The 12,549-nt window shown below is 56.5% G+C and overlaps 2 protein-coding genes across 6 annotated transcripts in view; one reads left to right on the top strand and one right to left on the bottom strand.

The window, feature by feature from the left end:
- Nucleotides 1-2,785: 2,785 nt before the first annotated feature.
- On the top strand, nucleotides 2,786-4,533 carry LITAFD (LITAF domain containing). Of its 3 annotated transcripts, none has more exons than XM_040973943.1 (4): nucleotides 2,786-2,855; nucleotides 3,593-3,678; nucleotides 4,119-4,263; nucleotides 4,396-4,533. In XM_040973943.1, exons 2-4 carry the CDS (start codon nucleotides 3,636-3,638, stop codon nucleotides 4,502-4,504), a joined length of 297 nt encoding a protein of 98 aa, XP_040829877.1. In that variant the 5' UTR covers nucleotides 2,786-2,855; nucleotides 3,593-3,635; the 3' UTR covers nucleotides 4,505-4,533. The 3 variants fall into 3 exon arrangements, with proteins under 3 accessions (XP_040829877.1, XP_040829878.1, XP_040829879.1); XM_040973944.1 differs by having other exon boundaries at nucleotides 3,561-3,678; XM_040973945.1 differs by lacking the exon at nucleotides 3,593-3,678 and having other exon boundaries at nucleotides 2,791-2,855.
- Nucleotides 4,534-8,944: 4,411 nt separating this feature from the next.
- USP7 (ubiquitin specific peptidase 7) overlaps nucleotides 8,945-12,549 on the bottom strand; it is a 40,791-nt gene continuing 37,186 nt past the window's right edge. For all 3 annotated transcript variants that reach the window (XM_040973355.1, XM_040973356.1, XM_040973354.1), the window contains exons 24-31: nucleotides 12,262-12,370; nucleotides 12,097-12,174; nucleotides 11,291-11,391; nucleotides 10,785-10,884; nucleotides 10,270-10,389; nucleotides 10,081-10,152; nucleotides 9,878-9,968; nucleotides 8,945-9,583 (exon numbers count right to left, since the gene is read on the bottom strand). In XM_040973355.1, the coding sequence (XP_040829289.1) occupies nucleotides 9,477-9,583; nucleotides 9,878-9,968; nucleotides 10,081-10,152; nucleotides 10,270-10,389; nucleotides 10,785-10,884; nucleotides 11,291-11,391; nucleotides 12,097-12,174; nucleotides 12,262-12,370 (778 nt within the window). In that variant the 3' untranslated portion in view covers nucleotides 8,945-9,476. The remainder of the gene's footprint in view (nucleotides 9,584-9,877; nucleotides 9,969-10,080; nucleotides 10,153-10,269; nucleotides 10,390-10,784; nucleotides 10,885-11,290; nucleotides 11,392-12,096; nucleotides 12,175-12,261; nucleotides 12,371-12,549) is intronic.

Genomic DNA, 12,549 nt, shown 5'->3' with positions numbered 1-12,549 from the left:
CCTGCTCAAAGGATGTCATTCCATAGCACACATTCATTCATGTGAAAAATGGAGGCAAAGAGAGCTAAGGCTGCCTGGAGATGCCCTACACTCTCACACCTGCCTGTGCCCACGTGTGCCCACCCTGCTCCTCACCTGCACCTGCCTGCCTGTTCATACACCGCTCGTCGTCCCCCGCCTCCAGGGAGCCTTCCGTAGCCACAGTCCTGGATGGCCAAGTCACGGAAGGGTCTGCTCCAGCTTCACTCTCCCGAGGAGGAAGGGGCTGGGAGAAGGGTGCTCATGGCAGCCCCCACGGGACCACTCCTACAAACCAGCGTCCTGGGGGACAGCAGACAGGAAGTTGCACCCCGATGTGACCGAGCAGGTTGCTGGACCGGGAACCCCATGCAGATGGGGGGTGGGGGAGAGACCCGCTCTGACACGGCCTGCCACCTTCCCACAGCAGAGCAACACAGCCGCTCATTCCTGTCCCCTCTTATGAATTCACAAAAGTCTGTGCAGCCAGGAGGGCGGCACGCAAGGCACCCTCACCAAGGGCACCCTCACCCAAGGGCACCCTCACAAGGGGCACCCACACCCAAGGGCACCCACTCCAAAGGGCACCCTCACCCATGGGCACCCACTGCAAAGGGCACCCACACCCATGGGCACCCTCACCCAAGGGCACCCACTCCAAAGGGCACCCTGACCCAAAGTGGCTGGTGGCTTCGAGGCCCATGTTCTTGCAGATTCTGGTTTCAGGCATTGGACAATCACAAGAATCCCTTCCTGATTTTTTTTTTTTTTTAAAGATTTATTTTTATTATTTTTTCATTGGAAAGGCAGATATACAGAGAGGAGAGACAGAGAGGAAGATCTTCCATCCGATGATTCACTCCCCAAGTGAGCGCAACGGGCCGATACTATGCCGATCCGAAGCCAGGAGCCTCTTCCGGGTCTCCCACGCGGGTGCAGGTTCCCAAAGCTTTTTGGGCCGTCCTCGACTGCTTTCCCAGGCCACAAGCAGGGAGCTGGAAGGGAAGCGGGGCTGCCGGGATTAGAACCGGCGCCCATATGGGATCCCGGGCGTGCAAGGCGAGGACTTAACCACTTGCGCCACCGCGCCGGGCCCTCCCTTCCTGATTTAAAAATTTTTTTGAAAGGCAGGGTTGGGCTCAGTGCCATAGCTTAGTGGCTAATGTGCTCGCCTCGTATGTGCCGAGAACCCACATAAGCACTGGAGTGTAGCCCAGCCGCTCCACCTGCCTTCCAGCAGCTCCAATCTTGTGGCCTGGGAAGGCAGAAGACGACGGCCCAAAGCCTTGGGAAACTGCATCCATGTGGGAGACCCGGAGGATTCTCCTGGCTTCAGATCATCTTACCTCCTGTTGCGGCCACTGGGGAGTGATCCAGCAGATGGAAGGTCTCCCTTTGTCTGTCTATGTGAAAATCCTACTTTTCCATTAAAAAAAAATGCACAAACAACAAAACAAAAAACCCAGGGTTACATAGAGATCTTTCACCTGCGGGTTCCTTCCCCACTTGCTGCAACAGACAGGGTGACCCAGGCTAAAACCAGGAACCAGGAATTCCATCCAGTCTCACATATGGGTGCAAGTGCCTGAACAACTGTGCCACCCTGCATCCACTGTATGGGATTCTGGTGTTAACGGTGGTGGCTTAACCCACCATGCCATATGCCAGCTACCATTAAGCCTTTATTGAATACCCACTACAGGCTGGGCACTAGGGCCCATCTGTGAGCACAACGGAGGTCCCTGTCCTCACTCTATGCTGTGACTGGGTTGGCATAACGCCCTCTCAGGCCTCCTGACGACTGCCAGGCCCACCTGGAGTGATGCAGGGTAGGGGGCTTGGGGAATTGGGCCAGCAGCAGCAGCAAGGGAGATACTGATGCTACCCTCTAGTGGCTGCCACTGGAGCAGCATCCACGGCCTACCTTGGGACCCTCTCCAGTGTGGCCTAGGCCCCCAACCCTCAAGTGCCCAGCATAGTGGGTGATCCAAGCTTGGTCCTCAAGAGACGTGAGCTCACATGCACACAGGGACCTCAGCCCAGAGGCATCACCTCCCGGGGTGTGGGGCCACTAAGGAGGGAGGAGTGGAGCAAGTGGATCCTTTCTTCACGGCTTGGTGGGAGCCCCTCTCCATCGGCAGAGCCAGCACCTCAAGGCCTGAGGCCTGCCTGCCCGACCTCCCTACCAGGTCCTACACAAGGAAAAGTCTGGCCAAGGCTGTCCCAGGAGCAGAGTGACATCAAGAGACAGAGAACGAGAGCTCCCGTACACTGGGTCACTCCCCAGATGGCTGCAGCAGCCAGGCCTGGGCCAGGTGAAGGCAGGAAGGAGCCTGGAGCTCCATCCGGGTCTCCCCCATGGGTGCAGGGCCCAAGACCTGGGCCATCTGCTGCTTTCCCAGGCCACGAGCATGGAGCTGGAGGGGAAACAGCGTACAGCTAAGGGACGCTGGCTGCACGGAGCCACCTTCACCTGCTGGGCCACAATGCAGGCCCCCAGATTTGGCTGTGAATTCTGCAAAGTGTGCTTGTGGCATCCTTGTAGGCTGTGCAGATCTGCCAGCACTTTGACGTGCTGTGAGGTGGCTAACATTTGTCTTCCAGGTTTAAGAAGCAATATTTGCTTTTTTAGGCGCCTCCTGGTGCTAGGACAAGGAACACAGATGCGCAGGAAACATGGGGAGTCAGGTTCGGGGGCAGCCCCACCGCTGCCTCTCCATCTCACCTGATCATCTCCCAGCCATCTGTTTTCTGTCTTGCAGCTTGCGGACACCTCGCTTTGCTCTAGCTTTTCCTGAGGGCTCTTCAGAAGGTTCGTGGGAAGACGCAATCAAAGGGTGTTTCTCTTGGTGCAGGAGGCGGCGTTTAGCCAAGCAGCTGACACCTGTCCCGTACGGGGAGGCCTGGTTCCTGCCCCAGCACAGCGCCAATGGCAGCTTCCTCGAGGTGCAGTCCTGGGCTCCTGGCAAGGGCGCCCTGGCTCCCTGTGCCTTGGACCGGCTCTCCCATGACAGAAGACGCCGATCCACTTTTCTCTTTTCCATCCTTTACGGAAATGATATCCTCCCACAAGCGTCAAGACAAGCTTCCAGAATCCTGCCCTCACCCCACCCTGCTGCAGGGACAATCGTTTCTGGCCACCGAGATGGACCAGGTCCCCAAATGAGGCTCTGCTGGACTGAGGAAGGGACAAGGCAGCCCAGGGGACACTCTCGGGGTCCCAAGCGAGGGCCTGGCAGGTGCACCATCTCCACGCTCTGTGCCCAGGCCAGGCCAGCTCCTTGACGGTCTCCTCACCCTGAAAAACAGCGCATGGCTGGGCTGGCAGCCACCCGGGCTCCAGCCAGGGCTCCAGGCTTGCACTGTTGGCTCCATACTCAGTGGTGCGCTAGTCCAGGCTTGTGGTCCTGGCACCTGCAACCAGGGGCAACTCCTGGCCCCGCCCTACCCCGCCCACTCAGGGCTTTGTTCTGTAAGTGGGGGAATGGGGAGAGGCCTGGGTGGGCTTGGCCTGGCAGTGGGAGCCCTCTGACTCAGAGCAGAGGTGCTGCCCCCTTCTCCCTCTCCCCTGCAGAGCCTTGGTACCCTAAGGAGCTGCTTCCTTGCCTCCCCTGGGAATGCCAGAAGATTCCTCTGAGCAGACCCAGCCTGCTCCAGGAAGTGAGTGCTCCTCCCCCACCACATGCCAGGTGCCCCTGAAACGTGGCCCTGGCTCCTGGAAATGCCCCGCTTGAGCCCCAAGGGCCCCCGGTGGATGGGTTGGGGTGCAGCAGGGGCTGAGGAGGCCTTACAGCACCTTTTTGAGGCCTGCCTTGGGACTCTCAATTCCTGCACTGACTCCACACCCTCACACCTTAATGCCTCTGGCATCTGCCCCTAGGTCCCCAGGCAGGAGCCATGTGTCTTTCCTGACTTAGCCAGGGTGTCAGGGCTGGTCAAACAGCGCAGGCAGAGGCCTGGTGGGCTTGTAGGGACTATGCTAAGACCCAGAGATGCTGTCAACTTGCCAAGGTCGCTGGGTGCACCTTGCCCAAGGGGTGCTAACCCAGGGAGGCCTTGAGCAAGGCAGGGGCCCAGGTTTGACCTCCTGCCACCCCCAGCGCGAGATGCCTACATGCCACATGTCACGACATCCATGCCGATGCGGACCTTGTGTCCTTACTGCGGAAACTACGTCATGACCAGGACCACCCCCGTGCCCGGCATCCTCTCCTGGGTGCTGTGCATAGGCCTCTGCGTGTTTGGGTGAGTGGCCCTGAATGTGGTGGGGCCCTGCAGGCTGCGGCCCCGGGCAAGGTGCTGAGGCTGGCCTCGCAGTGAAGGGCGAAGGCAGAAGGGGCAGCCCGTGCTCACAGGACACTGTGCCCGGGGCGGCAGGTGCTTCCTCGGCTGCTGCCTGATCCCTTTCTGTGTGAGAAGCCTCATGGACGTGAAGCACACGTGTCCCGTGTGCAGACAGACGCTCTTCCACCACCGCCGCCTGTGACCGCCAGAATAAATGTGTGCTTCATCCCAGCAGTGGCTGTTGTGTAGCAAAGGACACCTGCGCTGCCTGCTCCCGGGTGCCCTGCGCCAGCTGTACCCCACCCTGGCCTGCCTGGCCTCAGCCTCCACCGCCCTGACCACACGGCAGTCCCCTGCAGCTGTGGAAGCTTGCTGTCTGCCCTCGGCCCCTCCTGCCAGCGCTCCTGGAGGCTGACTGCTTGCCGGGGGCAGTGTGTGGCTTTTCTCCCTGGGCCACTCCAGGTCCCTGCCCTCTGCTGCAGGCCCCAGAGCCACTGCCCTCCTGAGGACCAGAGGCTGGGGCAGTACCACCCCTTTGTTCCTCACCGGCATCAGTCAAGTGGGAGAACCCATCAGTCCCAGACCTGGCTCTCTGTGGGCAGTGCTGCCAAGGCCATCTGAAGCTGCCCGTGTCCCTCCCCCTCCCCCCCAAGCAGCAGGGATGGGAACTGCCCCACTCACCGCCTCCAGGGACGCCCCGCACTGGGCAGCCTTGTCACTTGCTCAGGCTTATTCAGTCCGGGCTAAGACTCTGCATAATGGCCTGCAAGTAGAAGGGGTGAGGAGAGGAGACTCTGCATAATGGCCTGCAAGTAGAAGGGGTGAGGAGAGGAGAAGATGGAAGAAAACCCACTCTCATCACCAGGGGTTTATGAAGATGTAATTTCCTGCCCCTCCTCTTCCCATCAGTGTAGGGGTTGCCTAGCGTTTCAGTTAGGCAGGGCCTGGGCTCCTCCTAGCGCCGCTGGGCTCCGGGTCCCTAGAAGCCTGCCTGCACCACGTGCTGGTGGCCCCCAAGCCATGCTAGGCAGGGAAGGATCCAGGTAGAGGCAGTACCTGCCATGATGGGAATGCAGCCTCAGCTTCCATTTTGTTGGGCTCCTGTGCTCCAGCGACATCCCGAGGTCTTCACCTGCTCACTATAGGAGTAGCAGGTCTCGCTGGGTCACAGTGACAGTGATGGGGTTGCATGGGCAGCTGGCTCCACCTACCCTGATTCCACTACCTGCAAGCTGTTGCCACTGCTCCGGAATGCACACCATGGGGCAACAGAGCTGCAACACAAACAGGCACTCCACTGCACCATATGGGCTGGACGCCTGCCTCAGGGCACCCTTGGGGCCTAGCCCGAATCCTCACCATGTATTGCTGTGATCCCATATGATCATTGGTTCCTATCCTGGCTGCTCCAGCTCCCTGCTGGGAAAGCAGTGGAGGATGGCCCAAAGCCTTGTGACCCTGTACCTGCATGGGTGACTCAGAGAAGCTCCTGGCTTTGTGTCCTTAGCTCTTGCCCTTGCGGCCAGTGCAGTCACTTGGTGGAGTGAAGCAGCAAATGAAAGGCCTATCTCCCTTTTGCTCTTTAAATCAACCTTTCAAATAAAAATAATTCTTTCAAAAAGAAAGGAAAAAGGCATCCATCCTTCTCAGTAGGCCAGTAGCCCAGCAATTCAGAAAACGCAGGGTGGGGTTATACTTGCTGCACACTCGGTTGTGGTGTCCAGTATGGCTGCCCCCGACACGTGGCAGCAAGTCCTGGGCACATGGCCCAAGCCAGAGTCCAGCGGTGCGCAGCTGAGAGCACAATATGTGCACTGTAGGTTGTAGGCTTGCCCTGTGTGGAGTTCTGACCTTCTCGCTTTGAGGCCTGGGCACCTCAAGCTGCAGAAGGGAAACTAATGGAGGCCTATTCCTGCCAAGTCTCTTCCTTCTTTGTCCTTCTCAGTCTGCGGCTGCTGGGGGCCAGGTCCTGTCGCGAGCAGCCCCTTCTCAGGTATCCTGTGACTGCTATCTTGGTAAGCTGCTCACAGGCATTGTCCTGCAAAACAGTGGCCTGCCCTTCCAGAGCAACAGTCCAAGCCCCACGCTGTCCGGCTGCAGCTCCTTGCTAGCACTCCTTAGGAAAGCAGATATGGCCCGAGTGCTTGGACCCCTGCCGCCCATGCGGGAGACCCAACTGTGGTCCTCGGTTCCAGCACTGCACATTTGGGGGCACCCAGCTGTGAATGAATCGTTCACTGGCTCACTCCACCTCTCTAATACATTTAACATAGGAGACGGAGGGGTGGAACTGCGGTGAATCAGGCTAGGCTGTCACCTGCAGGGCCAGTATCTGATGGTTGGTCCTGGCTATCCCACTGAAATGCAGCTCCCACCCAGTGTGTCTGTGGAAGCATTACAAGATGGCCCAAGTCTTGGACCCCTCCCTGTGTGGGAGATCAGCTGCAATTCCAGGCTCATGGCTTCAAACCGGCCCAGGTCTGGCTTGTTGTGGCTAACTGGGAGAGTAGACCAGCAGATGGAATCCGTCTACTGCCTTTCCCATAGAGCAGTGCAGTGTTGGTAAGGGGAGCCTGGAGGACAAGCAAGGACACTGGTAGAACAGTACAGGAGCCAACCCAGAGGAGCAACATGCAGACTGGCACTGTGGTGCACTGCATTAAGCCACTGCCTGCTTTGGCCCCCACACCTGGGCCACCATCTGTTGCATCCTGCATGTTAGCAAGGAGATGCATCAGGAGAACAGTGGGGACTTGAAATGCTGCTTTTAAATGGGATGCCAGCGTTCCACCCTGTGAGGCCCACCTGTTCAGTCTGCCTTCTAACACTCCCATATGGGTGTTTCAGGGGCTGGTGTCATGGCGGAGCAGGTTAAACTGTTCCCTGCCAGTATCCCATCCCATACGGGTGCTGGTTCAGGATCTCACTGTTTCACCTTGATCCAGCTCCTTGCCAGTACAGCCCTGACCACTGTGGCCATCTGGCCACTGCAGAGGATGAAGATCTAACCTAGCCCCTTCTCTGTACACCTGTGCAATAAAGAAACAGAAAAAAGGGGGAGGGGGCAGCATGATAGTATAGTTGTTGCACACTATGCTCGCCTTGAACGCGCCAGGATCCCATATGGGCGCTGGTTCTAATCCCGGCAGCCCCGCTTCCCATCCAGCTCCTTGCCTGTGGCCTGGGAAAGCAGTCGAGGATGGCCCAATGCCTTGGGACCCTGCACCCTCATGTGAGAAAAAGCTCCTCGCTCTTGGCTTCGGACTGGCTCAGCTCCGTTGCGGCTGCTTGGGGAGTGAACCATCGGAAGGAACATCTTCCTCTGTCTCTTCTCTCTGATCTGCCTTTACAATAAAAATAATCTTCACACACACACACACACCCCTCTGCATTCCAAGGTGAAAGGTAATGGAGGTGCCCTTGGAGTTCAAGCAAGGAGAGGGTCCAGGACAGGCTGCTGTACACCGAGGGCATCAGTCATCGCGAATGGGGCTTAGGGTTAGGATAAGCAAAGAGCAGTTCCCTCCTGCCACCAGCCAGAGAACAGAGGCCCAGGTCCACAAGGACATGACTCATCATCACAGACTCCTGACCCCGTGTCCTTGGGAGTAAATGCCAAAGTGCTCATGGCGGCAACACAAGTTAGGGAAAACGTCCTGTTGCAGGGAGCTGACTGTAACCCGGCCAAGTTCAACCTCAGAACAGGAGGTCCTCAAGACCAAGGGGGTTCCTTGCCCACAGGAAGAGGGGGTCCAGACAGCCTGAGCCTGGGCTGAAGCCCAAGGGGCACACTGCAGCACGTCGCTCCCAGAACCAAGGGTAACCTTGGGGCTGTGGCAACCAAGCAACTTCTGGAACTCCACCCCAGAGCATTCTAAGACCACATGTGCCGTGAGCATGTGGACCCCTTGCTCCTGGAAAATACGGGGCGTCTTAGGATTAAGTCTGGAGGCATAAAAACCAGAAATGTGAAAAGCCCCCAGCTGGAGGGAAGCCCTGTTCTTGCAGGCCACGTCAGGGGCACAGAGGGCTCTGTGGGCTTCCAACCAGGGAGACCCAAAGTCCTCCTCACCCCCATGGCACTCAGGAATTATATTTTTATAGAAAATTTTATTCAACATACAACATTTTCCAGCAAAAAGGCAATATACAGGAAGAGTTGGTGTACACTGCTGCTACAGGAACAAACCAAAGGTACTGGGAAGGATGAAATGCAGGTGATTGCTCATCTACTGTACTGCACTCGAAACTAGACACGCGGCATTAGCTCCGGAACAAAAGCAAACAAGGCGGGGACTGAAATGAACCCACAAAGGGCAGACGTCAGGGACGCCCACCCGCAGACTCTCCGACCAAGAGGAACTGCCGCCCAGTGGCCAATTGTACACATTCATCTGTTAAATATACAATTTCATTTCTCCTCAGCATTTGTACAAAGTCAACAGCATACGGACCACGCAGGGCACACCCTCTGCTCCAAGGCGCTCCTCTGCTGGCTCTGTCCTGCTCTCCTGAAATCCCACCGGCCACCCTCCCTCCTGTTTCCTGGCGGCCGCAGGGAGGACTCGGCAGTCTCTGCAGCGTAACGCGAACACCCAGGGCCAGGGCCCAGCGGGCCGCAGGAAGTGGCGGCTGGTGGGCGACAGCTGCGGGACAGATCCTGAGGAAGGGCCAAAAATGCACACAGTGGAGGACACAGCGCTATTTATTAGGTTGTGAGTTCTCCGCTTGCCTTTACAGATGCACAAAGGTCACTGAAGGTGTAACTGAAGGAAGCCAGACAAGCCGAGACGAGCCCTTCTAGCCACCGCAGCGCTGCAGCCAGGACGGGCGGCCAGGCAGCGCCTGCCAGCTAGAAGACGGCTTAGACCTTTTGCCAGGAACACACGTTCGGCTAACCTTGCCCCATTATGCTGACAGGTGCCTTGCATTGTGGTTACCATAAAATAACTCTCATTGGCATCCAAGCTTTATAAAAACACCTTCATTTTGCTCAAAAAGGGCAGTCAATAGATACATAGAAGCCAAATTGAACAGCCTCAACAAAATAAAATTAACATCAGCAGCAAATCCTCTTGCTGAAGACGGACTAGAGTACGCGTGTACCAGAGTTCCGCAGCTGTTAAAAAGGGGCAGGCAGCACGCACCACCCCCGCCTTACACACTGGGTGGAGTCAGTTATGGATCTTAATGGCCTTCTCCAGGTACGTGTAGCGACTCCGCTTTGGGGCTTTGTTGAAGTGGTCCAGGCCCAGCCAGGGCCGAGGATGAGACATGTTACCTGGGGGGAAAGAGAGGGCGAGCTGGGGCCACAGGGCAACCTTGCACTGCAGCCCCTGGGCCTGGAGCCTGTGGGCAGGAGCCCTGATGTCAGTAGGGTGTGGGCTGTGAGAGTGCCCAGGCTGTGCATGAGCTGCAGCCCTGACAGCCCCACCCTGGGCCAAGATACACTGGGCGCTTCCTCCACACACCAGGCCTGCCCAACTAGCAGCAGCAACAGGGACAGAGAGGCAAGGGCCCTGGGCTGCCCGCCTGCCCGCCTGCCAGCCCCACAGCTGACGCAAACGGCGCTTACCAGGCTGAGGCTCAAAGTCTTTCAAGTTTACTTCATACTCGTCTTCGTTTATATACTGATGCCGGCCCATCATTACAATTGCAAATTTGAACTACGAGACAAAAATCAACACGTCTCCGTTATTTCTGGACAGGACGAAGCTCCGCCTCCCCGTGTGTGGCCGGAGCTGCAGTCCTCGTGCTCTGCAGCTGCTAGGCGCGTACCTTCTCAAACTCCTTTTCCTGAATGTCCAGCAAGCTCTGAATCCGCTTCATGACTTCTCTGAAATGCTCGCCCTGCAAGAGCAGTGGACACGGACTCATGCATGCCAGCAGGACCCCGATGAACAAGGTTCCTTGGCAGCTTCAAGTTGGGACAAAAGCTGTTCAGCCTTCTTACTACAGAAATCTTACCTGGTGTATCCGCAGCAAAAATGGGATTCCAAATGTTCCAAACACCTCCTTATGGAAATGCGCCACCGTGATCAGCATCTCATTTTCCTTATCTATGTCTACCTGGTCCAAAGGTATTTCCTGGAAACAGAAGAGCTGTGTTAAGTGCCACTAGTTCCAGCACAAAGGGACTCCTAGGCACGCCTGAGGTGCCAGCACCCACGGGGACACCCAGAGGGAGTTCCTGGCTCCTGCCTCAGCAGCCACTGCAGCCATCCAGGAGGGACTGGAGGATCTGTGTGTAACTGCCTTTCAAAACAATCAAGAGAAATTCTATCTTTGTACTTGAGTCAGGTTCGGCACTTTACCAAAATGCCATGTGTGGATCAAGCAATAACGAGATCAGAATGAGAAATTTTAAGTCTTCACAAAAAGAAAGGTTTAAATTTTAATAGACCAAAAGATGTCGTGCATAGTGACTGCAGTGCTCTGCAGCGTCCATCCTGAGGGCCCCGGCCAGGCTCGGGCACAGCTACCTCTATTCGAAACGTTCGACTCGTCGCAGGAGACAAACATTCTAATAGTTCATCCTCTTGATGCACACCAATAATTTTGTAGCTTACAATTTCTAGCAGCCTGAAGAAAGAAAAAGGTACAAGGGTCTATTCATATTCATGTAACAGTAACACCACAGAGCAGCCTCGTTCGGCAGCGTATCTAGAGCTCCCACAATGTGCAGGCGGGAAGCAGCCAGGTGGCTGGGCCGGAGAAGTCCTGGCCTGCCTGCAGCCAGACCTGGGGGCAGCGGACGCGGACAGTCTGTGTGCAGCGCAGGGGGGAGCAGAGGCTTCGCTCTGGGGGGTGAAGTGACAGACCAGTGCTCAGCACTGAAGAAGCTCGATTCCCAAATGCAGGCCACCTTGCTGTGCCCAGATGGCAAGCAGCTGGGAACAGCTAAGGGGGCTGGGAGAAGGCACACAGATTTTCAGGGTCAGTGGGCACCACCCCTCCCTTCACCCTGGGGATCCTGGGAAATACTTGCCTAAGTCTCCCTGAGGCTTTCTCACCGAGCTCTACAGCCTTCCTACATTCTTCTAAAAGGTCCCGGACACACCCGTGCTTGTCTGGATATAGTGTTATTTCCTAAGCAAGAGCAACAGAAAACAGAGCTTGAGCACACATGGCGAGGGGAGCCCTGCAGCCTGTCCTCAAGGCCCCACCCCGACTCCTGGCAGGACCCTGAGCCCAAACCAGGGAAGCATTTGTGGAGTTGGAAGACAGCTGTGAGGGAGAAAGGGCAACTGCCAACAACAGAGCTGTTACTGAGGAGCCAAGCCCTGGAGGCACAGCCGGGAGCCCAGGCCGCTGGCAGGCCACTGGCCAACTTGGGCATGAGCCTGACCAGCTCAGTGCAGGGAAGGGCGCTCGCATCCCTGCTTGCCCTAAAACTGGAGCTGCAGACCTTCGCAGCCATGCAGCCGTGCATTCCTAGGCTGGCAAGGAAAGGGAGAACATTGCTGGGCTATTGGAAAAAGGCTCACAGTTAAAAAAAAAAAAAAAAAGGTAAGAAATCTAAGTCCATTTTTGCAAAATTGTTGAGGTCCACGCACAGCTTTGTCATGATGTGTGCTTCCCACGGTATTCTGGAAGACTTTCACACGACCAGAGGCAATGTGCAACTCATCAGCTTTCACTCAGCAAAGATGGGGTTCCAAGGACACGTGCAGTACTGAGACTGACCCCTGGTCCTGCCAAGGTCGGCCAGGGAGGGACCCCAACACGGGGGGCAAGTAGAAAGCATAAGCCAACACCAGTGAAAGTTATAAAGCAGAGTTAAGAAAAACTCACCTCTTCCCTAAACTGGCTGTTTAACCATATGCACTTAAAACTTCGTCTGTTCTCAAAATCGGTGATTTTCATCTTAAGCTAATAGAGAAAAAAACTCATGTTAGAAAAGCTGCAAAGCTCCAGCCTGTGTCTTTACAACCTGAGCTGACACTCCCAGACGTGTACCTGCTGATAGTAGAGTTTCTTGGGCTGTCTCGGCTTGAAGAACTGCAGCAGATCTCTCAATGTGCCTTCATAGTTATGCCTGAGAGGATTGCCTGGGCCGTCCCTGTAACTGCACAACAGCAAAGCGACAAACTCATTTGCCTGCAACAGTTATCAGCAGTTAAGCAGCACAAGAGCCAACCCCTGGCTCATCCCTAGGCGTGGGCATGGGGTTACACACCCTGCTCCCGTTCACTCCACAGACCCATGCCCGGCTGCACGGGGGTGCACAGAGCGGCTTTCCCTGAG

This window comes from Ochotona curzoniae, unplaced genomic scaffold, assembly GCF_017591425.1.
Source record: "Ochotona curzoniae isolate NIBS_2020 unplaced genomic scaffold, NIBS_Ocur_1.0 contig_2321, whole genome shotgun sequence".
Lineage (NCBI taxonomy): Eukaryota > Metazoa > Chordata > Mammalia > Lagomorpha > Ochotonidae > Ochotona > Ochotona curzoniae.
The sequence above is the reverse complement of the archived record's forward strand: the minus strand, read 5'-3'. Positions and strand labels throughout refer to the sequence as shown.